General features: G+C 37.6%; 1 protein-coding gene across 1 annotated transcript; it reads left to right on the top strand.

Annotated features, from left to right (window-relative positions):
* The first annotated feature begins 434 nt into the window (after window positions 1-434).
* On the top strand, window positions 435-24,933 carry LOC140145298 (small ribosomal subunit protein mS27-like). The gene is made up of 11 exons (XM_072167056.1): window positions 435-575; window positions 1,516-1,593; window positions 3,662-3,735; window positions 5,516-5,574; window positions 15,472-15,622; window positions 16,251-16,346; window positions 17,550-17,628; window positions 19,316-19,437; window positions 20,040-20,222; window positions 21,096-21,164; window positions 22,665-24,933. The coding sequence occupies exons 1-11, from the start codon at window positions 455-457 to the stop codon at window positions 23,007-23,009; spliced, it is 1,377 nt and encodes a 458-aa protein (XP_072023157.1). The 5' UTR covers window positions 435-454; the 3' UTR covers window positions 23,010-24,933.
* The last annotated feature ends 540 nt before the right edge of the window (window positions 24,934-25,473 follow it).

The following is a 25,473-nucleotide window of genomic DNA, read 5'->3' on the forward strand; positions in this document are numbered from 1 at the left end:
AAGGTTATGGATTTTTCAAGGCTTGATTCCAGAGGGGCGTAAGTTAATAATTCTGGAATTTTGACAATTCTAAGATTCTGATGCAGCACGCGCCACAGAAATGTTTTGATGTTTCTACTTTGTTGCAGAAATTATCTGTCAAATTTCAGGAATTTTGAGTTTTTATTTTCAAAATTCCAAACATTTTACAGTTCCTATAGGCCCTAGTGATAAAATGAATACCGTAGATAAAATAAGTACCGGTAAGTAAATAAATAAATAAATAAATAAAACTCCCTAACTTATTTATCTATTTATTTCAGTGTTCTCAATGTTCAATCCCTAATTTGTGAGAATATTGTCAGAATTCTAGAATTTTAGTTGTAGCGTACCCCCCCCCCCGGCCCCTCGCTAAAAAATAATCGTAAGAGGTGCTCCTACTAAAAAAGGAAGAATCAATGCAAGCAACAAGAAGATGGCGGCGCCCTGTGGAAGAAAAAGCGTGATGTTGATTGTTAAAAATTTTACGCGACTGTCACCATGTCGTATTTCTCCGCGGTTTCTCCAAGTTCATCAACTTCTGAAGACATTTCAAGGTAGTCCTGTGAATAAGTATCTAAAAGATGCACACTGATATATATTTTTGTTACTATTTATGTCTTGACTAAATTAAGCTTAACCATGTCCATGTAACACAAATTAAGGCATAGGGTTTTTTATTTTTACATGTAATTGCTGCCTTCTGGGCGGGTTAGGGTAAGGGTTAGGGTTATAACATTGTACTTCCACAAAGCAGCTTTAACATGTAAGGATAAACCCCCTAAAGTAAACTGTAAAGAAACGGCCAAACTAGTCTGTATTCGATTCGCACAGACTCGCATCTCGACAGTCATAACAGTTCCAAAAATGTTCCTTTTAAATTTTGTGTATATTTTCAGTATCCAGGTAGATAAACATAATAAAATTTTTATGAATGAAATTCAATTGGTCCCTTCTCACAAAAGGGTCAGTATGCATGTGTGACGGTATTTTTGTAGATAGGAGCTGCCACTTAGGTGTGTGTTCTGATCGCACTCGAGGGCGAGATGGCCGAGTGGTTAAAGGCGTTGCGCTGCAGGCCTGGAAATACTATCGACGAGGGTTTGAGCCTTGGCCTGGGCTTGCCTTAGGTGAAAATTCTCTTCCCTCCCAAAAAATTCCTATATGGTCGGGAATCCTTCAATTACGTTCAGTTATTTAATTTCAGAATTTAATTGAAGAATTTCCTCAGATTCGATTCATATTCAGATTGAGTATACTTGAGTATTGGCAAAGTGACTAGGAATGTCCCATATTCAAAATATTTACGGTAGGCAAAATACAATATTTCTCCAACTGACTGACTAATTTTTGACGGCATGTAACTGGAATTTAATATATGTTAATTATAAAATGAAATATTTTGCCAAACAACTGGCCCATGTTACTGGCTTTTTTGTGCAGCTTTTTCTTTACATACGGTACTTTAAAAAAAATCATATTTCAATTTTCTTGTAGGTTGTAGAACTGTGATGTCAGAGAGCTTTGTCAATACAGATGTGTGGAGACAGAGAAGAAAATTGAATACAAATATGAGTAAGTTGCAGTGCTGAATATGTGTAAAGCACATGTTTGAGAAATTGAGCTAAGGCAACGAAAAAAAGAAACCCTGTTTTATGGGTGGACGGACCTATCAAGTAGGGTCGGTCGGTCGGCCTTTTTTTTTAATTGAAATGACCCAAAAAGTCACCAAAAGTCACCAAGGCCTGCTCATACCTTTGAGCTGCGCTCAATGAACAATATGCGTAACAGCTCCTCATTTCATTCCTGGGTAGAAAGAGGCAAGTAAGGTAAAGCGCCTTGCCCAAGAGCACAACACGATGGCACCACAGGGGCTCGAACTCGCAATCCACTGATTACAAGGCAGAGCCTCTACCGCTGCGTCAATGTGCCCTACTATTGGTCATTTGATCATCTCTGTTCAACAGTGTTTGCATAAGGCCAAAAAAAAAAAAAGGTTTGTCTCAAAGCTCACGAGAAATTTAAAACAAATGCTAAATGCGATTTTTAAATTTTTTTATTCCCGACTTTTTCATGGTATTTTGAGAAAAAGTCTGATTTTCGCCGATTTTTCTGGAAAATACTAAAAAAAATTTTTTTTGCATTTTTCTATTTTGTCAAATCGTGCGATTTTACAAACGCGCGCGTAAGCTTTGAGACAAACCTTTTTTTTTGTGTGTGTGTTCACAAGGAAATTATACAGTGCAGTTTCCACTAAGTTGTACTGTCAAATTGAAAGCATTAAACCTATGTGCACATACATTTATAAAAAAGGCACGGGTGCCAAAGGAAGCATTTTTGACAATTGAGTTACAATACATTACCTTTAATACAAGCATTACTAAGACTATCATAATTAATTATACTGAAAACACTGTAGGGCTAGGGGAGTGTTCAGAAATACTTTGGTGGGGGGCTGGTAAAAGGGAGGGGGCCAAAAAGTTTTGGATCTTAAAAGAGGGGGGACCAAAAAGTTTTAGGTGGTAGGAAAGGGGGGGGGGCCAAAAAAGTTTCCTCTTCAAAACCCAAAATTTTTGCGCGTTCGCGCGCATTCAGACTCTTTATATCACTTTTAAAATGGACAAGTTTTGGTTTTCAGTGCTTAGTGTACACATATCTATTAATTAATATAACATTAAAGACGATCAGCAACATGCAACATATGGGTTGGTCTAAGAAATACTGGCACTTTTTATCATAGAATTTTATATCTCTTCAAAGTAGGCTACAAATATGATTATGTACCAATCTGATCAAAATGCAACTAATCAAGAAAATATTGATACGTAAACTGCACACTTCAGTTTATACGATTTCTCATTGCACAATTATTTTGTACAAATAGGCCCATGGGTAGATTTACCATACGGCAGAGTGGGCACAGACCCAGGTACCATGGTCTTTGGGGCCAAAACTGATACCTGTGTACATTTATGTGACCAAATTAATCTCATCATATTTGACCATTTTAGCTTTTTGCATATTAAATTTGTTCCAATTTTAACAATATTTGACCATTCAAGCCTCAATATGGCCAACTTTTTTTGCACGGTTCCCGAGCATTTGTACTATCATAATAGCCACGGATCCAAATTATGCTGATGTGCCAAATAAATCCTCTATTTCATTTATCCGTGTAAAATCAGATAAACACCCTGATTTGGGACAAATCTAAATTAAGTATAAAATGAAAATTCCCTTGTGCTTGTATTTCATGTGCAATTGTCCCGCCGAGAATGTTTCAAATATTTGCCTCCCTCAATGACATGTGACGCAGATACCACACCACTGGAAACAACACTATTAAGTAATAATTATGTTTGTTATACGATAAGGGGGGTCAAAAAGTTTTGTCTGTCAAAGAGGGGGTCAAAAAGTTTAGCGGTCCATCGAGGGGGGTCAAAAAGTTTTTAGCGAAAAATTTGAGGAAGACCAGCCCCCCCTACCAAAGTATTAATGAATACTCCCTAGGATAAAAGTTAGTTCTAAATTTATGAAGTTTTGTGATGTGTATTTTACGCATTCTATCTGTTTTTTTACTCCATATTTTTCCCTTTAGGCGACGAAAAAAAAGAATTTACTATTTTTCATGTTTCTCTTTCAGATGAACTGAGCATTCAATTAGACAGAGATTTCTATGATGAGAAGAGGCCTGTCGCTTCTGTAGAGCTACACAAGGTAAACACAGGGATTGAGATTTTAGACACACAAGTGCGATTGCACACCTTAAATCACACGTCTGAGTGTGATTTAAAGCACACCTCAATTCTTAAACTTCTTACCGAGTCCAATTTAACAGCACATCTGACAGCGCGCCTTAATATTTCCAGAAGTGCTATTTGTAGCACGTCTGGTATTTTCAAAACTCAACCACTGTAAACATAATTATGTTCAGTTGATTCAGCTTCAGCAGAATTTCATGATGCAAAAAGTTTAATATAAATCTACTAACTAAGGAGTTTAGAATGTAGAATGTGCTTTTCTCATGTATGCTCATCATCTGCAAGCGTGCACTGTCCATTCCTGTTTAATTCCTTGGCACTTGCATAATAAAGTAAACGTAGTATTTACTGTTATAAAGAAGTGAAAAAAAGGGAAGCACAAGAGCAGATCCAAGGAGGAGAGTCTGGTGGTCTGGGCCTTCCTGTCCCCCTAGACTCATTAGACTAACAGTTACTCTAATAATTGGGCGAGCAACAAAAGTGAGCCACAAATTGTTTTTTGCGTGGCTCCTTCTTTTCAAAATATATAGAACTTATAGTCAGTTTATCATTTAATGGTACAGCGTGTCCCAAAAGTAACTTAACATTGTGAATTTGCCATATCTCAAACATTTCCTACTTCATACCAAAATGGAGAACATATTCACATAGATTGATCTTTTAGAATTATTCTGATACCAAAAACAGCAATATTGATGACCCCTTGACCTTACTGTGCGACTGTGCATATGTGTGTATCAAACCATAGATACTAAAAATAAAACCCACAAAAGCAAGTTCATATGTTCTTTGTTCAAGCACATGAATGATGTGCTTCCCTGAACAATAGAGTTGGTTCACTCACTGCACACGCTAAATTTAGATATGAACATTCATGGATTACATGGCTTGACGTAAGCGTGACTGATTATAATTAGGATAATTGACAAATTTAAACTTTACTTTAAAACAGTTGAAGTGAACATGAATTTCCTATAGATCAACGGATTCAGATTGTATGGTTCTTTGCCGAGACGAAGTTGAACAAGCTCACTCAAGCAAAGTTTAAGGAACATTTTAATGTAAATTATGCACCCAGCCGAAATACAACACAGCAACTAGTGCAGAAATTCCTATCAACTGGATCTTTTCATAATCTACCTCGAGCAGGACGTGGAAGAACAGAAAGATCGGCTACAAACATCGATGTCGTACGAAGAGCGTTGGCGAAAAAGCCCAAGACGATCAGTACCTCGACTTTCAATGGAGAACAACGTACCGCGTACAACTGTTCATTGAATCCTCAGAAAAGATCTTACGCAGTTTCCATATAGAATCCAGATAAAACGGAAAATGAAGATTACGCATTGAAAACAAACAAATAATCAAACAAACACAGCAAAATTAAACAAAACAGATTTTAAAACGGTATCACATTATATCGTGTTATCGCGTCTCAAATGACAAGACTTATTTTGCGCTTATAAAAGTGGGTTTTACGGCACGGTAAATATCCGTTAATTTCATGCCAAAGGGTCATGACCACATAGGGCTAGGCATGTTTGGTATCATAATATTTTTAAAAGACTTATTTACATAATGTGCAATTTTTGTAACAACATTATTTGTTTGTTTGTTTGTTTGTTTTCAACACAAGTTATGGCAAATTCACAATGTTAAGTTACTTTTGGGACACCCGGTATATAGTTCAGCTTACTCCAAGTTAATTGTCTGAATTGTTGTATGTTTGTTCCCAGTTCATAGATAATATGGCAGATTCTGATGATGTAGAAATAGCACAAGGTTATCTTTATTGGTAAGTTACATGTATTTAAGATTTCAATCCAATATGGAGATGTGCTAATGGATGCATGCAAGGTGTTTCAAAATGATTATTAGCAAGAATTATTAGTGGAAATAAGATACAAGAATACGATAGTTACTTAAGGGCGTACTACACCCATGTATTGGTTTGATTGGTCTAAAAAAATATTTTTCCATTTATAGCTAGGCGATATATGCACGGATCATGTGAAATAAAAAAGATTATGAAAACACATCGTGAAAGTGTAATTTTTCACCTATTTGTCTTAAAGTTGACAGGTTGTTAAGGACGCTTATTTTTGTAGCGATCCACGTAGTCTTCTTCACAACCGGTTTCTGCCGTTACTCACACGTATTAGACTCGCTCCCAGTCCTATAATACGTCTATGTCAATCTCCATAGGGATGGGCGATACCAGCTTTTGTTACCGATTGTCGATCCAGAGCAGTCAGGGAGTGGGACCGAATTTTTAGAAAAAATAAAATAAAATGAAAAAAAGAATGGCATGGAGCGCGCTTGCCGACGCAGGGGGTTGTCTGAGGGGATGTTCCCCTCAGAAGTAAAAACTTGTGCAAAATGAAGATCTAATTGAAGCGATTTGGTGGACAATTTTAGCAATTGTTTTAAACATAAATCGCGAAAGCCCCCTTTCTCTCTCTTTGGTTAGTCGGCGCTCCCCTGAATCCGCGCCTGAAATGAGTCGGGATGTGCTTGTTCAGGGGATGCGGGTGCGTGTGGCTGTAGGCCTACCACATTAACGAACTAAACTTACTCTTCGTGGGATTACGAATCGTAAACACAACACAGGTGATAATAAAACCAGTATAGCAAACATCACTTTAATCAACTAGATGCAACAAGTTTACAACTTTCTTTTTAATTAAAGCCTTAATGTACGATCGTTTTAAATTTTTAGATTTTTCTTTTTTTTTTCTTCCAAAATGATAAAATAATTAAAAGGCCCATTCAGTGATTTGCTCATCCAGACGATCGTAAAAATCATCAAAATTCAGATTTCGGTACCTTTGTCATTGTCATAGATGTGCTAAACATAGCCTATGCGAGTGGTTCAGCCGAAAGACATTTTACACGAATCTGTAATTTAGATACTGATAGTATCTAAATTAGCTACTGTGTATTTGAATGGGGCTTCAACCAGTGGCGTAGCTGGGATTTTTTTCCAGGGGGGGGGGGGGGGCCTGTATGGGGCGGGGGCCCAAATCCACCAAACAAAAATTTAGCCCCCCTTCCTCAACAGCCCGAATTCCGAAAGGTTGACCCAATTTTTTTTCCGCTGGTTTGAGAAAGTGAAGAGAGAGTGTGAAAAAAAGAGATTATAGGTGCTAGCGCCCTAATTAAAAGCAACACATTTTGATATTATATAGTACCATTCTCCCCCCACTCCTCTCCCTTTTTTTCGCTCTCTCTCTCCTTTTTCCTCTTTTTTCCTTGCGCTATATGGGGCGAGGGCCCAAATAGCGCCAGGGGGCGGGCCCAAACAGGCAATTTTGGCAGCTACGCCACTGGCTTCAACTTCGTCAGTACTGCTGTTTTTTTTTCGTTTTTTTGCCAAATTTGTCATTTCAAAAATACCAAATGACAATTTGAATGACTTATCCTTCAAACAATTTTAATTTTTTTACACTTGCGCTGGGATCACTGAATGGGTCTTTAATATGCAATCATTATGAAAGTTCCCAATACATTTGGAGGCGAAAAACATTGGAAATTTGCAAAAAAACAACATCATAAACTTCACCTCTATCACTCGAAATATCTCGCACATATCACGCATGGTATGCCGCTGAGTATATCCCATAGACAATCCCGGGGACAATCCATTGGAATTAAATCACTATACCACACAATTTATTAAGCTACCTGAAGTCCCGGGGGCACTTCAATATGAAATGGATTATAGGTGTAGGGCTGGCACTTTCGCACTAAGGGGCATTCGGTGAGAGCAAAATGTAAAAAATACTGGTCATTGGGTGAGAACATGACCTTATTTTTAAATGGAATATTTGGGTGAGAGCCGAAACAGCGCTGCAAAAACCTCGAAAATCGAATTTCTAGTTCTAAATGGCTTCAAATTTCATTGGTTTTTTTTTCAAAATAAGTTATTAACAAAATCAGTGAAAATGAAAGACAATGTTCAAATTGAACTTGTAAGGGTCTTTGGGTGACAGATCAAATGGAAAAATCAGGTGGTGGTCGCATTGCATTCTCTAAATTCAGTAAATTTTCATCTTCAACCGTGTAATTGAATGGGATTATTTTGAAATTTTAAAACGATTGAAATATCACAAACAAATAGGCCTATGTTAATAAATAATATAAATACAAGCTAAACCGTTAGGGTTCGATAATGAACCCCACAAAACTAACCAAGTAGCGGTATATGGAAAATGCCATATGGCCGGGCGGTTTCACAAGTTGCCGGCTCGATCATGCCATTCGCCGCCTGGGGAAAATAGGGGGTCTTCGGGTGACAGAGCATGTGTTTGTAAAAAAATATGGGGTCTTTGGGTGACAGCGATGCTGAAAAAGGGGGGTCTTATCCAGCCCTACAGGCGCGTCACCTCCAAAGTTGCCGAGTGCCCCCCCCCCCACGGCGTGAAGTCGAGAATGAAATTATTTGTTTTCAATTTTCGAATATTTTTGTTTTCAATACGTTTCATAATAATACATTTTATTTTTTCTATATTCTGTCAAAAGTAGCCTACCCGTATCGTATGGCGATACCAATTAATCGTATCGACCCACAGTACCGATCGGCGGTATCAAAGTACCAAGTATCGCCCAACCCCAAAATACAAAATTATAATGGCGACCTCCACAAACTCGGAAATATCATCTGGCAGGAATTGTTTCAAGTGAAATATACAGGATTGTCTTCTCTGATGTAAGTAAAAATGGTGGCATATTAATTATGCTCCAACATACATTGTGAACGTTCTCACTTTAGTTGATTTTGTGCAACAAGTTGCGACAAATTAACATTTTTGTGCCAAACACATGTACTTGTGATAGCGTTTACATTGTATTCAGTGTTTGTCTTTTACTGAGATGGCGACCCTAAAAATCGCCTAGAACTAAAAAAAAAAACAAGCATTATCTTATCATTAAGATTTTACTGTTTCAAACCTGAAACAGATGTGCTGGCTAGCGAACACAAATTTTGCATATCATTGTCAACTGGAAGGGGAAAAAAAGAAGTTTATTTTCTTTAATAATGATAAGTGATGCCAAGCATGTGTTTTCAAAGCTGTGCATAATTAATGCATTTCCAAAAAATATATATTTTGGTACTTTTAGGGTCTGACATTAATGCTTAATTTGTGCGTGTGACTGGTTTCACGGTAGCAATTCTGAAATTTTAGATATACTCCAATTTGTAAAAGTGCCCCCATGTACCACTTTTGGGCATGTCCCTTTAAAAGCATGTAAGCTACATCGATACCGATGCCACCAATAGAACGAGAAGATTTGCCCCTTCATTTTGCATACCACTTTGACCAATTTTTTTTCTCATTTCTTCACAAAATGCAAAAAACCCGCAAAAAAATGCGATGGGTGTAGTACCCCCTTAAGGTGGTACTGCACCCCTTGATAAATTTGTGACTATTTTTGCATTTTTCTTAAAAATAAGAACACACAGGTAGCAAAATAAAGTTATGTGTATTATAGGGGCAAGGAATCCAGTTACTACACTGGAATTTCAGTGACTCAAGACAGGCGGTACATTATTTGTGATAAGAAAAGAGGTACTGCTAGAATGTACCTCATTTCTTAACATATATAATGAACCACTTGTCTTGAATCACTGAAATTTCAGTGAAGTAATTGGATTCCTATACTTAACTTTTGTTACCAGTGTGTAGTTATTTTTTGAGAAAAATGCAAAATTAATTACGAAATTTTTCAGGGGGTGTAGTACCACCTTAAAACAAAGTGAGGAAAAGATGAAATGTTTAAGGGTATACGAGGTATTGTTGGTCGAAGCAGCCAAAAAAAAAATTGATTTTCATTATCTGAATCAATATATTATTGAAAAATAACACTTTGGTGTTTTGCAAAAGTTCATTCTACAAATCATATTCTTTGGAACCTTGCTTAATTTATTGTTGTTAATAAGTTATGTACATTTTACAAAAGTGTTGTTGTTTCAGCCCTCTTTACAACATAACTCAAGAACCACAGGTCCTACAAAAGTATATCTGTGATATTTGAATTCTCCTACACACTCGCTATGAATTGAGCAATGCAAATTTTGCTTAAGCTCACTACCATTCGCAAGATGCTATGAACTAATTTTTTGCAGTTTTGACCAACAATACATCATATACCCGTAAGTCAAGTCCATTTTCCTTAGATCACCATGCTTACAAATTAGCATGTTGCTTAAAGGTCCGTAACTCGATCAACAGCATCATCCCCCCGATTTTTGGCTCTTAGCGTAGCTAGGTGAGCCTGAGTCATTGCAGTCAGTGAGGACTGTATTTTTGTTACATATTTTGGCCACTTGCGTTCTTGCTTTTTATGCTAAGGTTTCTTTTGTTTATGATATTTGGCTTTGAAATTACGTTCCAAGGTTTGCTTAGTTATTTAGCAATCGATTGCACTCCTTTAGAAGTGAATTTGGGGTGGGGAAAGTACTTATTTTGAAGTGAGAAAAGTCAAAAGTCGTCATGAGAAACAAGTCATTTCTATCGCTTTTGCTTGGTTCCCTGTATGCGCTTAGAGATTATTTTGGTCTGAGTAATTTAAGTTGTGAGATCATGGCGGGTATTGACGGATTGCACTATTTTTCTTTGGGAAAGTGACCTTTTATCATGAATTTTTGCGGTGATCTCACATGGATAGAAACGTGATTGGATGATTCCTTTGTCCAGATTGTTTATTGAGTTCTCGGGAGTTTTGTTACCATGGGACAACACTTCAAAATATTTAGAGACCAGCGCGTAGTAATTTAGTTAAATGAACGCTAAATAACCAAGAAAGCCAAAAAAATTCAGCCCGAATCGCAGGTCAAATAATCGAAAAGTCGCCTAATTTTTTTTCTTTACCCTTTGCATTCTATGGGGCAGGAAATTGTCCCGGGAAAATCTTCAAAAGTCGCCTAATTGGGTTACCAAATCGCTGGTTTGACAACCCTGAAAACAACGCTCGACAGCGAAGGTCACATCTGGCTATTCATTATCATTGTTTGTCTGGCACGCTTTCTACAGTGTGGGTTGGGAATTCTGAAAATCTGTAAAAATTACAATTTTGCGGAATAAAGGGTGGGTTTCTAAAAAGCGTGGGAGCAATATATAATTATAAAGCGTGTGGGTAACGCTACCAATTGCAAAAAAAATATAATAAAGTAATTTGATGATCTGTTGAAAAACATTCATATTTTCTTCATAAATCTGGAAAGAAAATGTCAAAATTAATTTGCTGATGTTTTCAATTCATACGACGTCACCCCACAGTAGAATCGACGCCCGTGAGTTTTATGAATGAATATAATTTTCAGTCTCTACATCAGCCGCTTTGGCCAGCTCGCTCACAGTAGAAGTGGAGCGATCTGAACCACAGCGGCCGTGTAGAGAGTATAGACTGACGCTTTCATGTATTCAGGATCTCACAGGTATCTCAGCCCTTTACAATTTGCCCATGTGTTTATGATAAACAATCTAAAGTCGTATCTTTTCGATGCAGTTGCAGTGATGATGCAGTTTTGCCAACATTTAATATGTCGCAAATGTTTCAGATGAATAAGAAAATCACGAGTGTTTGATAGATGAGGATAAATTCTGCATCAACTCGGATTCTGAAATGGATTGATGGCGCAGATAATGCTAAAAAGGGACCCGGAAGGGATTGTAGGAAACGGCGCCGCCGATGTTCAGTCTTCCGAATTTGATAAAGTAATGCTGTAAACAATCTAAAGTCGTATCTTTTCGAAAGATGTTTCAGATGAATAAGAAAATCATGAGTGTTTGATATAATAGATGAGGATAAATTCTGCATCAATTCGGATTCTGAAATGGATTGATGGCGCAGATAGTGCTAAAATGGACCCGGAAGTGACTGTATGAAACAGCGATAGCGCTGATGTTCAGTCTTCCGAATTTGATAAGTAATGCTGTAAGCTTTGGTCACAAACACTGCATAAGGGTGGGGGTTCAATTTTTGATAAAAAAGGTGTCTGTCTAAAAAGTGTGGGGAAATATAAATGGTGGGGTTTGACCCCTGACAAACGCTCAAATTTGTAGTTGCTACAACTCAACTGATCATCACTATTTAATTCACTATCTGTTTGTTTGTCTGTGTCTGCCTCTTTTCTCAGAGACTATTGTAGTAGTAGCTCGTTCACGTAGTGATTCCGTTGTCCCACTGGCAGGCCTCGAAATAAGAACAAAATTCCAAGGGTCCTCCGGACCCTTGCCTTTGAAATTCCAAGGGTCCTCACCAATTTTCAAGGGTCCGACTTGGACCCTTGCCTTTGAAATTTCAAGAGAGAGAATTGGCTACAGCGATCCGGGTTAAAACTTGATGGGAAACTAAATGAAAGTGTACTCAGTGAGCTGTACGTATTATGTGAAACAACAAAACTAGAAAAAACTAGATTTTCTGCTCTTTGATTGGTTCAATTTTTACGAGTCACGCGGACCCGTACCGTAGGAAATTTGCGGGTCCGCGCCTACTTTAACGGGTATTTGACGCAAGGACGCGCCTTATTTCGAGCGCTGCCCACTGGCCTACAAAACTTAGATTGCATGGCGATCGGAGTGTTATCGTCAGAGCACCTCAGACTAGCATAGTAGGGGAAGCATGTTCCTCAAACTTGGTGGGTGGATGCATCTTTAGTACACCATGTCACGTATAATATTTTCTCAATTCAATTTTATCCTTTCTGGGTATGACTGATTTTGTTACCGTAAAATTTGTGTCAATTCCCGATATCACATGTTAGTACCGTACACTATAAATGCACCAGATTTTGTAGGCTCCAATTGCTGATTACATAAATGAGAACAACTGGTAACCAGCGGCACTGTGCAGTACCAGTCTGTTATTCAATTGCGTTGTGTGTGGGTTTGTGTATTTTATGTGTAAAATGCGGTGATCCACCCAAAAAACAAAATCATCGTATAGATCCCTGGTACTAGGTGCATCTTGACCCCAGCATAAGTTTGTATTGGTTAGCGGGTCAAGGTCACCTGAGGTCATCCAGGGTCATCTGAGGTCAAATTTGCAAAAACTGTTGTAGGGTCATGAAACTGGTTACAGTCAACATTTGGAGTCAAATTTTGGGAAGGTCATCCGGGGTCACCCAGGGGTCATCTGAGGTCAAATTACTAAAAACTCAGTATGGGCATGAAACTTGGTGGGTACAGTCAACATTTAAAGTCAAATTTTGGGAAGAATTGTATGGGCATGAAACTAGGTGGGTACAGTCAACCTTTGGAGTCAAATTTTGGGAAGGTCATCCGGGGTCACCTAGGGGTCATCTGAGGTCAAATTACTAAAAACTGTCGCATGGGCATGAAACTTGGTTGGTACTGTCAACATTTGGAGTCAAATTTTGGGAAGGTCATCAGGGGTCATCTGAGGTCAAATTACTAAAAACTGTCGTATGGTCATGAAACTTGGTGGGTACAGTCAACATTTGGAATCAAAATTTTGGGAAGGTCATTTTGGGGTCACCCAGGGGTCATCTGAGGTCATATTACTAAAAACTGTTGTATGAACATGAAACTGGATACAGTCAACATTTGGAGCCAAATTTTGTGGGGTCGCATGTTCCTCGAACTTGGTGGGTGCATCTTGACCCCAGGCAGAACAAGTTTGTATTGGTTAGTGGGTCAAGGACACCTGAGGTCATCCAGGGTCATCTGAGGTAAAATTAGCAAAAACTGTCATATGGGCATGAAACTTGGTGGGTACAGTCAACATTTGGAGTCAAATTTTTGGAAGGTCATTTCAGGATCAACCGGTGTCACCCAGGGGTCATCTGAGGTAAAATTGCTAAAAATGTCGTATGGGCACTGGTGGGTACGGCCAACATTTGGAGCCTAATTTTGTGGGGTCGCACAGAACAAGTTTGTATTGGTTAGTGGGTCACGGTCACCAGGGGTCATCTGAAGTCAAATTAGCAAAACTGTCGTATGGGCATGAAACTTGGTGGGTACAGTCAACATTTAGAACCAAATTTTTGGAAGGGTATTTTGGGGTCATCCAGGGGTCATCTGAGGTCAAATTACTAAAACTGTCGTATGTGCATGAAACTTGGTGCGTACAGTCAACATTTAGAGACAAATTTTTGGAAGCTCATTTCGGATTCAGCCAGGGGTCACCTGAGGTCAAATTACTCAAAACTGTCGTATGGGCATGAAACTTGGTGGGTACAGTCAACATTTGAAGTCAAATTTTTGGAAGGTCATTTTGGGGTCATCTGAGGTCACCATTTAGAGCCAAATTTTTGGGAGGTCATTTTGGGGTCGTCTGAGGTCAATTTAGATGAATTCTAATAGTTGCCAAGGCTTTCTATAGTTGTTGAAAACTAAAAATACTAAAAAAACAGGATTTTAAAAGTTGCAGAACAAATTATTCTTGCTGGTTCAGTAGTAATTTGCACAATAATGAATTATTTTCAGATTTTGCAACTAATAGTAATGCGGCTAAAAATAATAATGCTGTGGAGGAAGTTTGACCCCCCGCATCGAGTTTCAAGGACCGTATTGAATATTTGTGGGGAATTTTTTCAAACTGAAGGTTTTAAAAAATTGGCCGACCTACCCAACCTTTCCATACAGCTACCAACCTGTTGCGCATTCGACTCCAAGAACAATTGCTTTCCCACAAAAAAAGCGTAGAGCCACAGCGCCATTGGTGCTCTTGTTCTCGTTGTTGATGAGTTTTTGATATCATAAAATGAATTGTATTTTTCTCATTACCATCCTGCAATTTGACGCTTCAAATCGATTTCCGAAGAAATCTTGAAAAAAAAACCTTGTTACAGGCTACCAGTTGGTCGCATTTTACACGACATGGGAGTTTTGGGTAGTCATAGAATGAAATCGGAATAGATTCGGAAGACTTCACCCCAGTACCAATTCGTCTGCAAAAATACATCAAATAGGCCCCCTAATGTCAAACTATAGATGGCGCTATAATGATATAAAACAAAAAACAAAAATAAAGAAATACATAAGAGGCAAAATAAATAAGGAAACATGACCTATATTGTCAAGCATGATACAAGGAATATGAAAAAAATTATGAGAGCACCTCCCCCCCATTAAAAAATTAGTTAAAGAATAAAACAAAGAAAAATCATAAATATGTGAAAATGTGCATGATATAGCTAAAAATAAAGAAATAATTAAGCGAAGTAAATACAGCATGGGCTATCTTGTCAAGAATGATAATGAGCGCAGTGATATGTAATGTTTTTTAAGAGTAATCAGTATGAATAGAGGGTATAAAAGTGTACAGGGGCGAGCCGGTTTTCAGTGCCAAGGCGAACACTTCCTGTTTCCACTGGGACATGCACTTTCGGCCGTTGTTTCGGGATGCCTGACCAGAATGCAATTCACGCAGCATACCAGTGTATTGGCTTGCTAATATGCTAATTATTCACATTTATGCTGAAATTGTTCCCGTTTTCTCACATAGATGGATAAAGGGGACAATATTTGACATTGTATGTAAGTTTGAAGAGAATCCATATCTTAAACCGATAGGGTTACCCCCCTTTAAGGAGCTTCAAAATGGCCAGCATAGCAAAAGATGAGGCCTAAGCACTACATTGGCTAGATCCAGAACTGGTGATACTTTTGTATGAACCAAAGCAACCTTTCACTAAATATCCTGTTTTCTTGTGTAATGTTTGCAGTCATAGGCATTCTGTGATGGCACCTCATCTTAAAGATTCCACCAGGCACTGTTGGATAAGAGGATGTATGGATTATAATAGGGAAGATGTAGCACTGACTACACTTAAGGAAAGGGTAAGTTTATTAAAGATTCCACCCGGCACTGTTGGATAAGAGGATGCATGGATTATGATAGGGAAGACGTAGCACTGACTACACTTAAGGAAAGGGTAAGTTTATTAAAGATTCCACCAGGCACTGTTGGATAAGAGGATGCATGGATTATAATAGGGAAGACGTAGCACTGACTACACTTAAGGAAAGGGTAAGTTTATTAAAGATTCCACCAGGCACTGTTGGATAAGAGGATGTATGGATTATAATAGGGAAGACGTAGCACTGACTACACTTAAGGAAAGGGTAAGTTTATTAAAGATTCCACCAGGCACTGTTGGATAAGAGGATGCATGGATTATAATAGGGAAGACGTAGCACTGACTACACTTAAGGAAAGGGTAAGTTTATTAAAGATTCCACCAGGCACTGTTGGATAAGAGGATGCATGGATTATAATAGGGAAGACGTAGCACTGACTACACTTAAGGAAAGGTTAAGTTTATTAAAGATTCCACCCGGCACTGTTGGATAAGAGGATGTATGGATTATAATAGGGAAGACGTAGCACTGACTACACTTAAGGAAAGGGTAAGTTTATTAAAGATTCCACCAGGCACTGTTGGATAAGAGGATGTATGGATTATAATAGGGAAGATGTAGCACTGACTACACTTAAGGAAAGGGTAAGTTTATTAAAGATTCCACCCGGCACTGTTGGATAAGAGGATGTATGGATTATAATAGGGAAGACGTAGCACTGACTACACTTAAGGAAAGGGTAAGTTTATTAAAGATTCCACCAGGCACTGTTAGATAAGAGCCTAGGATGTATGGATTATAATAGGGACGATGTAGCACTGACTACACTTAAGGAAAGGGTAAGTTTATTGTATCCATGGTTACCAAACATGGCATTTAGTAGATTTTGAATAAATATGTTTGTTGATGGTGACAAGCACAAGGAATTTTGAGCAATTTTGGGTATTTGCCCTGTGGTTCAGGCTACATTTTCCTGCAATCCTGATTGAAGCACAAATGTTCACAGACACAAAGCCAGATAATCAGATATACACAGGTACCGAGTGCAAGGCCATCATAACTAAAGTGGAATGTAATAGATGTAGATGCCATTTGCTATATTTCAATAAATTATGTACTTTTGATTAATCACCTTGGTCCGGGGCAGACATTTTATAAATGAATTTAGAAGAGCAGCAACGCACTTGCCTTGCATTCCAGATGTTAAATTTACATTATGTGGAAAGAGTGCCCATTGAAGGCGCTATAGCCTCCATTGTATTAACAAAAATGTGATTTGAAAAAATAACAGATGCTATTTTCAGAGTGTGAAGAATGAACAATCATGTAGAAATATAATCAAGTAGTTGCCCTACGAAAAAATAAAAAGTCCTATACCTCAATGATAATGAAACCGAGGTGAACATCAAATGAAGAAGACAACTACATGTAAAGGTGGTATCTTAGCTGAGATGCCAATAGGAATGTAATACAGAACATCAATGACTGGGCTGATGAGGGGGCAAGCAATAGGTGTTTTACATAAGGCAGTTATTACATTCTACTGCAGTTACTATTGTCTTGCCCTCTGCCAACGTAAAGACACACTTATGTGCGTGCACCACCACTAACTTGTTGTCAACTGACTTATAAATCTCAACAATTCTTACCAGGACATGAACAGAACCACTTGCTTTCAAATGTAATTGTACAATTCAACACAAAATGAATTCTGAAACCTTCCATTTCAAATAATACCTTCAACTCTATGTAAACAATGGCGTTTAAATATCACACACAGATTTGAATTAATCCCCTTCACATTTGAATTAATCCCCTTCATTCAAATTCACTTGATAATGGAATAAAGAAAGAAATAGTTTGCAAAAAGTATTCAATTGAGATTTCCCCATGAGCTGTATTTGTTGCATCTTTTAACAAGTTTGTATTTTGTTCTTGACAGACTCATTATGGAATATTTCTGGATAGTTATACATTTAGCTTGTTTATAGATTCTTATCTCAAGAAAAATAACTTCAAAGGTAAGATGGTCTCTTATTATGTACCATTAATATCATAATGATATTTATCTCTTAATTTTCCACTTTGCCGAGTCTTCTGAAACATGATTAAGGGCTGGGGTATGAACGTTTGGACAGTATTTATTGTGGGACATTAGAGCACATCAGACATATCGAATTACATTCTGAATACGAAGAATGTCCTTCTGATATCAAATAATTTTGATTTTTTGAAATTCGCAATGTAATACATATTTTATTGCAAATCATTAAAATTGATATTTTTGATATTTAACAGTACTCAAGTAAACTTTATAAATCTGATGATTTATACTTAAAGTGTATGTAGGTGGGATGAAAAATGACGATCAATTGAAAAATTTGACCTTTAGATTGAAGATATGGATTTTTTCCCAAAACACCAAAACAAATTAGGGCTTTTTGGGAAAAAAATCCATATCTTCAATATGAAAGGTCAAAATTTTCAATTGATCGTTGGCTTTTCCTCCCAGCTACATACACTTTAAGAATATATCATTACATTTATAAAATTTACTTCAAGGACTGTTATATCAAAAATTTGAAAAATATCAATTTTTTATAATTTGTCATAAAATTTGTATTGTATCGTGATTTTCAAAAAATGAAAATTATTTGATATCAGATATACATGCTTCGTATTCAGAATGCAATTCGATACGTCTGAGGTGCTCTCATGTCCCCTAAAAAATACTGTCGAAACGCTCAAAACGCTCATTCCAGATCCCTTAAAGAGAGCTATGGAAATATTTTGATGAACAGATGTGATGTGTGTAAGATTGCAGACAAAATTTCAAAAATTCAGCTTTCATAAGACATTTGTTAGTAAAAGTTGATAACCAGGGTATTTTGACTAATTTGGACTTGCTGAATTCAAAAAAGGTGGTGAGCAATCATTATTTTGAGTCTATGACCTTCAAACTGACCCCACAAATGAGCCCATAGGGTTATACAGGGTCAAAAATTTTGCTCATTAGCATATCAAATTGCCTGTCTGGTCACATACTCAAAATAACATTTGCTCACCACTTTTACTGAATTCAGCAGGTCCAAATTGATTGCTAGGTTATCAACTTTTACTCAAAAATGCTTGAACAATTTTATCCAAGCACAAATTTGAGATTTTCCTACACACACACCCCCACACTGTGTAACCACCGCCAAACATAGACAGCGATACTTGGAATTATCACTATCAAACTGTGGACACACACATTGGGCTATTCCAGTTTAAATCCACCCACCCCTATAGAAGACATGACCTTAATCTTCCACACAGGGAGTGTGAATTTCCTGAATGAGTGACACCATTTGATATCTACACTCCCTGTAGATAAATGGGTGTTGGGGTGTATGGTTTTCAAATGGAAGAGCCCATTTAAGATTAAGTTTTCACTTTCAAAGTGTGCAGACTACACCACAAACTGCTGTTGTTCTTGATGTGTTTATGATCTAGTAATAGTGTCCAGGAACCATGGACCTCTGCCGTACCTGTGCATCTGCTATTTCAAAGAGATTTCTCATGTGTGCGTCCTCGTTTAAAAACACACACAAAATATTAAAAATTCTTGAATGTTTTCAACTCACAAGGTGTAAATTATGCCAAGTAATTGTCAGAATTGTGAAATGCTGATTAACTGATTTTCTCTTGTTTCTCTCAATGCATTAGGTGCTGCCATGGTTGCCGTAGAAATGATGAATCAAGAAGTCCTAGATGAGACAGAACCACTCTTGCAGCTGTTAGCACTTTATGCATGCCACATGTATATGGCAAAAGAACAACCAGCTCAGGTAAATACAGCCCTCGAATTAACCCACGGCACCCATGGCATTTTGCCGTGGGTGCCCATCCCCACTGCCGTAATGCCCTCAAAATATGCCATTTAACCAAGGCAGACACTTGCCGTCCCCTCTAATGAAGTTGCCTTCGGTGCCCCAGCCCTGCCCCTTCATTATAAAATTATCTATATATGTTTGTGTGTGTTTTCTTCACTTTTGAGAAATTGCCTTGGTGCCCTTCTCAAATTTTCAACAGTTGCCATGATGCCCTCTTGAAATATTACAAACTGCTGTGCTGCCTTGCCTTTTCAGTGAAAATCCAAGGCAATTATCAACTTGCCCTAAAAAAAGTTGCTGTGCCCCTCCAGATCCTTAATTCGAGGGCTGTAAATATATCTTGATTCGGAAGTTAAATGGTGATGTGGGATGTTAGTTGGGAGATTATCAAGGGTTTCAGTTTGTCACTTGCAGCAAGAATCAAGAATTGGTTGTTCCACATAAAGTAAATTACAGTTTGTAAAGGATTTGGGGCATAAATTCCAGGAGGACTGACTGCTAATTGATTTTCTCATGCCCCTCATTCAACATGAATTTCTCATATTCTTTGTGTTTAGGAAGAAAGTTGGAATGTTGGTATGACTGTGGCAGATGCAAGCAGAGGTCAGACAACCTTACTTGGAAGAAGCTACCATGTCCTTGGCTATGCAATGACAGGAAACTTGAACAAGACTCTCAGAATACTCCAGTCTGTGGAAAGTGAAGGAGATGAAGCCCAACCTTGCATTGTACAAGAAGCTGTAAGTGTTCCATCAAGTGAGAGATTTACAATAGTTTAAGGGGGTACTACACCCCTGGCCAATTTTGTGCCTATTTTTGCATTTTTCTCAAAAATTATAGCGCATTGGTGACAAGTAAGATATGTATATTATAGGGGCAAGAACTACAACTACTGCACTGAAAATTCAGCAACTCAAGGCAAGTAGTTATTGATTTATTGATCAAATATTGGTTTTCCCTCATTTTTGACTCTAACCCTACAACTGTTGTCTGTGCTGAAATAAAAATTTCCAGTGCAGTAGTTGTAGTCCTTGCTTGTCACCAATGTGCTGAAAAATGCAAAAATAGGCACAACATTGGCTAGGGGTGTAGTACCCCCTTAAGTGTGTTCAAATTAACATCAGTAGAATCTATATCTCAGTATCTAATTTACCTGCAGCATAGTCCTGTGACAACAAGGTAGAATGATTTGCCAGTTAAAGGTGTGTTTTTTTTGGTTGATTATTGTTCTAAGGGTGGTAAAAATGAGATTCATAAGGGTGTAAAATCGTCACCCTTGGGCAATTTGAGATAGCCAAGGTGAAAGTTTTAAAAATAATTGAGCAGTTTGAATTTTGACTCCTGTATAAACTTTGACATTGGAAATCTTAATTGCCAAGGAGTGAAATTCAACACCCCACAATCTCATTTTGTATCACCTGTTGGTGAAGAAAAGCACTTTTAACTGGAAAAAACATCTAACCTGATAAAACAATAGTTTGCAGCTGGACAAACATGCCCCTTTTGATGTGACATGGCCATAATTGATGGTAATTTTAGATATTTATTATCCAAGTGTTAATTTTGATTATGCATTTAATACATGTTTTTGTTATCTTTAATAATTTATGCAGGTGGATAAGTTAAAGAACCTTGTGGACAACCAAGCTGAGAAAGATGAGCATTTAATAAGTCAGATTCAGGTAATATTATGCAAGATATTTTGATTTTTTTTTTCAGTTTTGCTTTAAAAGGATGTTGTAGCATAGTAAGTCAGGCCTCAGTAAATACCTGAATTCAGTGTTGCAGAATATTCCAAATTGGATTGTTGATATTAATGTCTACAGTACAATGTTAGCACATAAGACTTTGTTAGTGGAGACCTATATTATAATGTCTATGAATTATAAATTCACTACTATAATCAAATTAAGTATTTCTTGGCCAAACTGGAACACTGTGACCACTAGTGGCTCCGCGATAAACACACACGAATATAGGCGGAGTACAGAAGAAAGTATACACACGCCTTACACTGCGTACATGTTTAGTACACTACATGGACGCAATGTGCATGTTCCAGTTTGGCCAAGAAATACTTAATTTGATTATAGTAAAATTAGAAGCAGTGCTCTCAAGTCCTTTGTAACTTGTTTTCCTACAACCAATGTGGTTATAGAGAAAAAATAATAAGATTTGAAAGCAATGGTCATGTAAAATTGGTTGTTTACCAAATTACTATATATAACATGCCATTGCCTTACAATTAAAACCAGTAGCACCCTTTAAACTTCATTCAAGTGATATCATTTTGCATTCTTCAATCAAATTAACTGAATGAGAGGGAGCCCCATTTAAAATTAAAACTTTTTTACTATCACTGTAGTGTGTATGTATGTGCATGTTGAGTGATATTATGAGTTTGATAGAGTGCTGAATATAGATTTGCCCTCTTGTTAAAGTCATGTTACATGAATTTTCATGGAATTAATGAGCAGGTGATCAGATAGTCGTTAGTTAACAGTGCAGTGCCATGAAAGCTTTTGTCATGAATGTTATTTAAGGGCACTGGTCATTGACTAGGGGGTATCATGCGTGACCACAAAGTCTCAAAAAGCACCCTAAACAAGTATTTACGAGGACTGAAAATGCATCCCTAAACAAGTATGATAAGTGTAATTTCATACCCTAAATTTATTTTTTATTTCATACTTATTTAACCTGGGTTAACCTTTCAATGCACTGGCATTGTTCTCCCAAGGTGGCCAAAGTATTGACAAGGTATTCCTAGTTTTAGATATCCTATCATGATACGTACAGTGCCTGATCATGAAAACAGACCCCTTTTACGTGAATCTTTGGCCTCGCATGATACCCCCTGGTCAATGACCAGTAGCCCTCCTGGGGTAACACAAATTTAAGAAAGAGATAAATCAATATTTGGTACTCTGTCCAACTCCTAACGATATGTTGCAGTGGCGTAGTGTGGGTCATCCGATTGGGGGGGGCACCAACCATGATTGGGGGGCACCAGGTCTGATGGGGGGCACAAGCCGTTTTTTGGCAATTTTCATATGGGATTTTCTAAATTTTGCAGTCAATTGGGGGGGGCACATGCCCCTATGATGCTACGCCACTGATATGTTGCACAGTAGATGGATGTTAAATTTATTTATTTCGTTTTATTTTTTATATTTGAATAGGAAATAATTGATAAGCTACAATCTGAAGGCAAAATCTCCAGCGAGTCACTAGACAGCCTGATCCCAACCCAGCTGCTAAATCACATCACACAATATGAAAACAACTACATTACAGGCTATGCCCAGAAATTACAAGAATGGCATCAGGAATACTTGGATGGTATGCAAAAAATGCAGGAACTTGAAAAGGAGCAAGAAATAGCTCAAAAATTGACGCGTTTAGATGAGCTACGGATGGAGGTGGAGGGGTTGGAATATGCGAAAGAAAAAATTGCAGAGGAGAAAGAGAAACAAAATAAAGCAGAGGAAGAGAAACATGAACAGAATTTACAAACTGCATCTTAGATTTGTTTTATATATTTCACTATAGAAGTAGGACCAGCTTAAATTTGTAATTTGTCAAAAACAATCAGGGGTGGACCTGTTGGGAGAAACCCCAAAGAAGAATGTGGATCAAAGATATCAATATGTGACAAGGGGAATGAGTCGCATGTCAACCCTGGTTGAAAATGAGTTTTACATGTTTCTAAAGAGGACATTTAGAGGTTTCATCAACTGAAAAACCCCATGTTGATATGACTTTTCTTATATCAATCGCTGAAAACAATATAAAACAAAAGAATTTTAGCACTTTATTTGCCAATATCTCAAAATCATTATTAGCAACATCGGACTCATTTCCCTTGATCGTCTCACATATAGCCAACAGTGATGGCCTTTGTGTATATTCTGGTACACCTCAAGATTGTTTGTGACGTCAATGCTTTTTTGCAGTTTCACCATAAGCATGTTAACAAATTGTCCTTGTACACATATGGTACATGTATGATCTGTGCGATTAAATTCATGTGGACGATTTGATACTGTGACTAGCTAAATACACACCTACATCGCTACCAATCTTTTTTGTGAACCAAAGTATAGACACTGGGTTTAGACAGTGGCGTACATTGTTCTTGCGGGATGTTTAGCATCTTTTGACAGATCCTGATTGAGTGCTGCAGTTCTGGGACTGATTTGCATCAATGGCCCAAGCTAAACCAAGACATTTGATGAGGATGGAGATGTCTGAATATCTAAATGCATCTTTATTTAGTGAAATTGAAGCATGTGAATCCGATCAAAATAAAAATGACAGGAATAGAGAAGGAGAATATGGACTCGCTGTTATCTTTATTTAGGTATGAAAATTGGGGATGTTCATGTTTTATGCTCAGAGTGCATCCAGAACTAATCGGTACTTTTGTGCAACTATTGCAGAACCTAGGCGCAATTTGACATGCTTTATTGTGTGACATGTTGGTAGTGTCGTATGAGTCATATGATAAATGATTTGATGCACACTTGATATTTATCATATGATTTGAAGCACACTTGATCTTGTTTGTTTCCAACTGTCGGCAAGGACCTAAATACCCACAATTATACAGCGCCAATATACAGGGTGGTATAGGCAGTTCGGATTCTCTTCCATTTCTGTGATCTGAACAGAGAAAATATTTTGACCTGTTTCACAGAAGTTATAAATGATATCATTTATACACTAAGCCAAAAAAGAAACTTATAATTTTTCACAAGGTCATATCTTAAAATCCTCTCCATAAAAATGAACAAAAATTGCACACAGGATTACTTCAATACTCTACTCTAAACACTGGTCAGTAACCAAACAGTTGTCCAACTGACACAACAGCCAAATGCACTGACATGCAACACCTTCCAGGACCACATTCACAGTGCAACAGATTTCTTTGGCTGGGTTTCCAATTATTCGCCTGTACATGAACAAAAATTACACACAGGATTACTTCAATACTCTACTCTAAACACATGTCAGTAACCAAGCAGTTGTCCAACTGACACAACAGTAAAATGCACTGACACGGAATAGCTTCCGGGATCACATTCACAGGCAAATAATTGGAACCCAGCCAAAGAAATATGTTGCGCTGTGAATGTGGTCCAGGAAGGTGTTGTATGTCAGTGCATTTTGCTGTTGTGTCAGTTGGACAACTGCATAGTTAGTGACGTGTGTTTAGAGTAGAGTATTGAGGCAATCCTGTTTGTAATTTTGGTTAATTTTGATAGACAGGATTTTCAGATATGACCTTGTGAAAAATTATAAGTTTCTTTTTTGGCTTAGTGTATAAGTGGGCTGAATTAGAATCTGTTGTGTGTTACATGTAAAGAGAATGACAGAGTTACGCATGAACCCAAGATACAAGGCATTAAACTGACCCCGTACTGCATGTTATAGTTTATATATCTACCTCCAGTCTTAGTGTATAAGTGGGCTGAATTAGAATCTGTTGTGTACTACATGTAAAGAGAATGACAGAGTTACGCATGAACCCAAGATACAAGGCATTAAACTGACCCCGTACTGCATGTTATAGTTTATATATCTACCTCCAGTCTTAGTGTATAAGTGGGCTGAATTAGAATCTGTTGTGTACTACATGTAAAGAGAATGACAGAGTTACACATGAACCCAAGATACTAGGCATTAAACTGACCCCGTACTGCATGTTATAGTTTATATATCTACCTCCAGTCTTAGTGTATAAGTGGGCTGAATTAGAATCTGTTGTGTACTACATGTAAAGAGCATGACAGAGTTACGCATGAACCCAAGATACAAGGCATTAAACTGACCCCGTACTGCATGTTATAGTTTATATATCTACCTCCAGGCTTAGTGTATAAGTGGGCTGAATTAGAATCTGTTGTGTACTACATGTAAAGAGAATGACAGAGTTACGCATGAACCCAAGATACTAGGCATTAAACTGACCCTGTACTGCATGTT

The sequence above is a fragment of the Amphiura filiformis genome, unplaced genomic scaffold (assembly GCF_039555335.1).
Source record: "Amphiura filiformis unplaced genomic scaffold, Afil_fr2py scaffold_203, whole genome shotgun sequence".
NCBI classification, from domain to species: Eukaryota; Metazoa; Echinodermata; class Ophiuroidea; order Amphilepidida; family Amphiuridae; genus Amphiura; species Amphiura filiformis.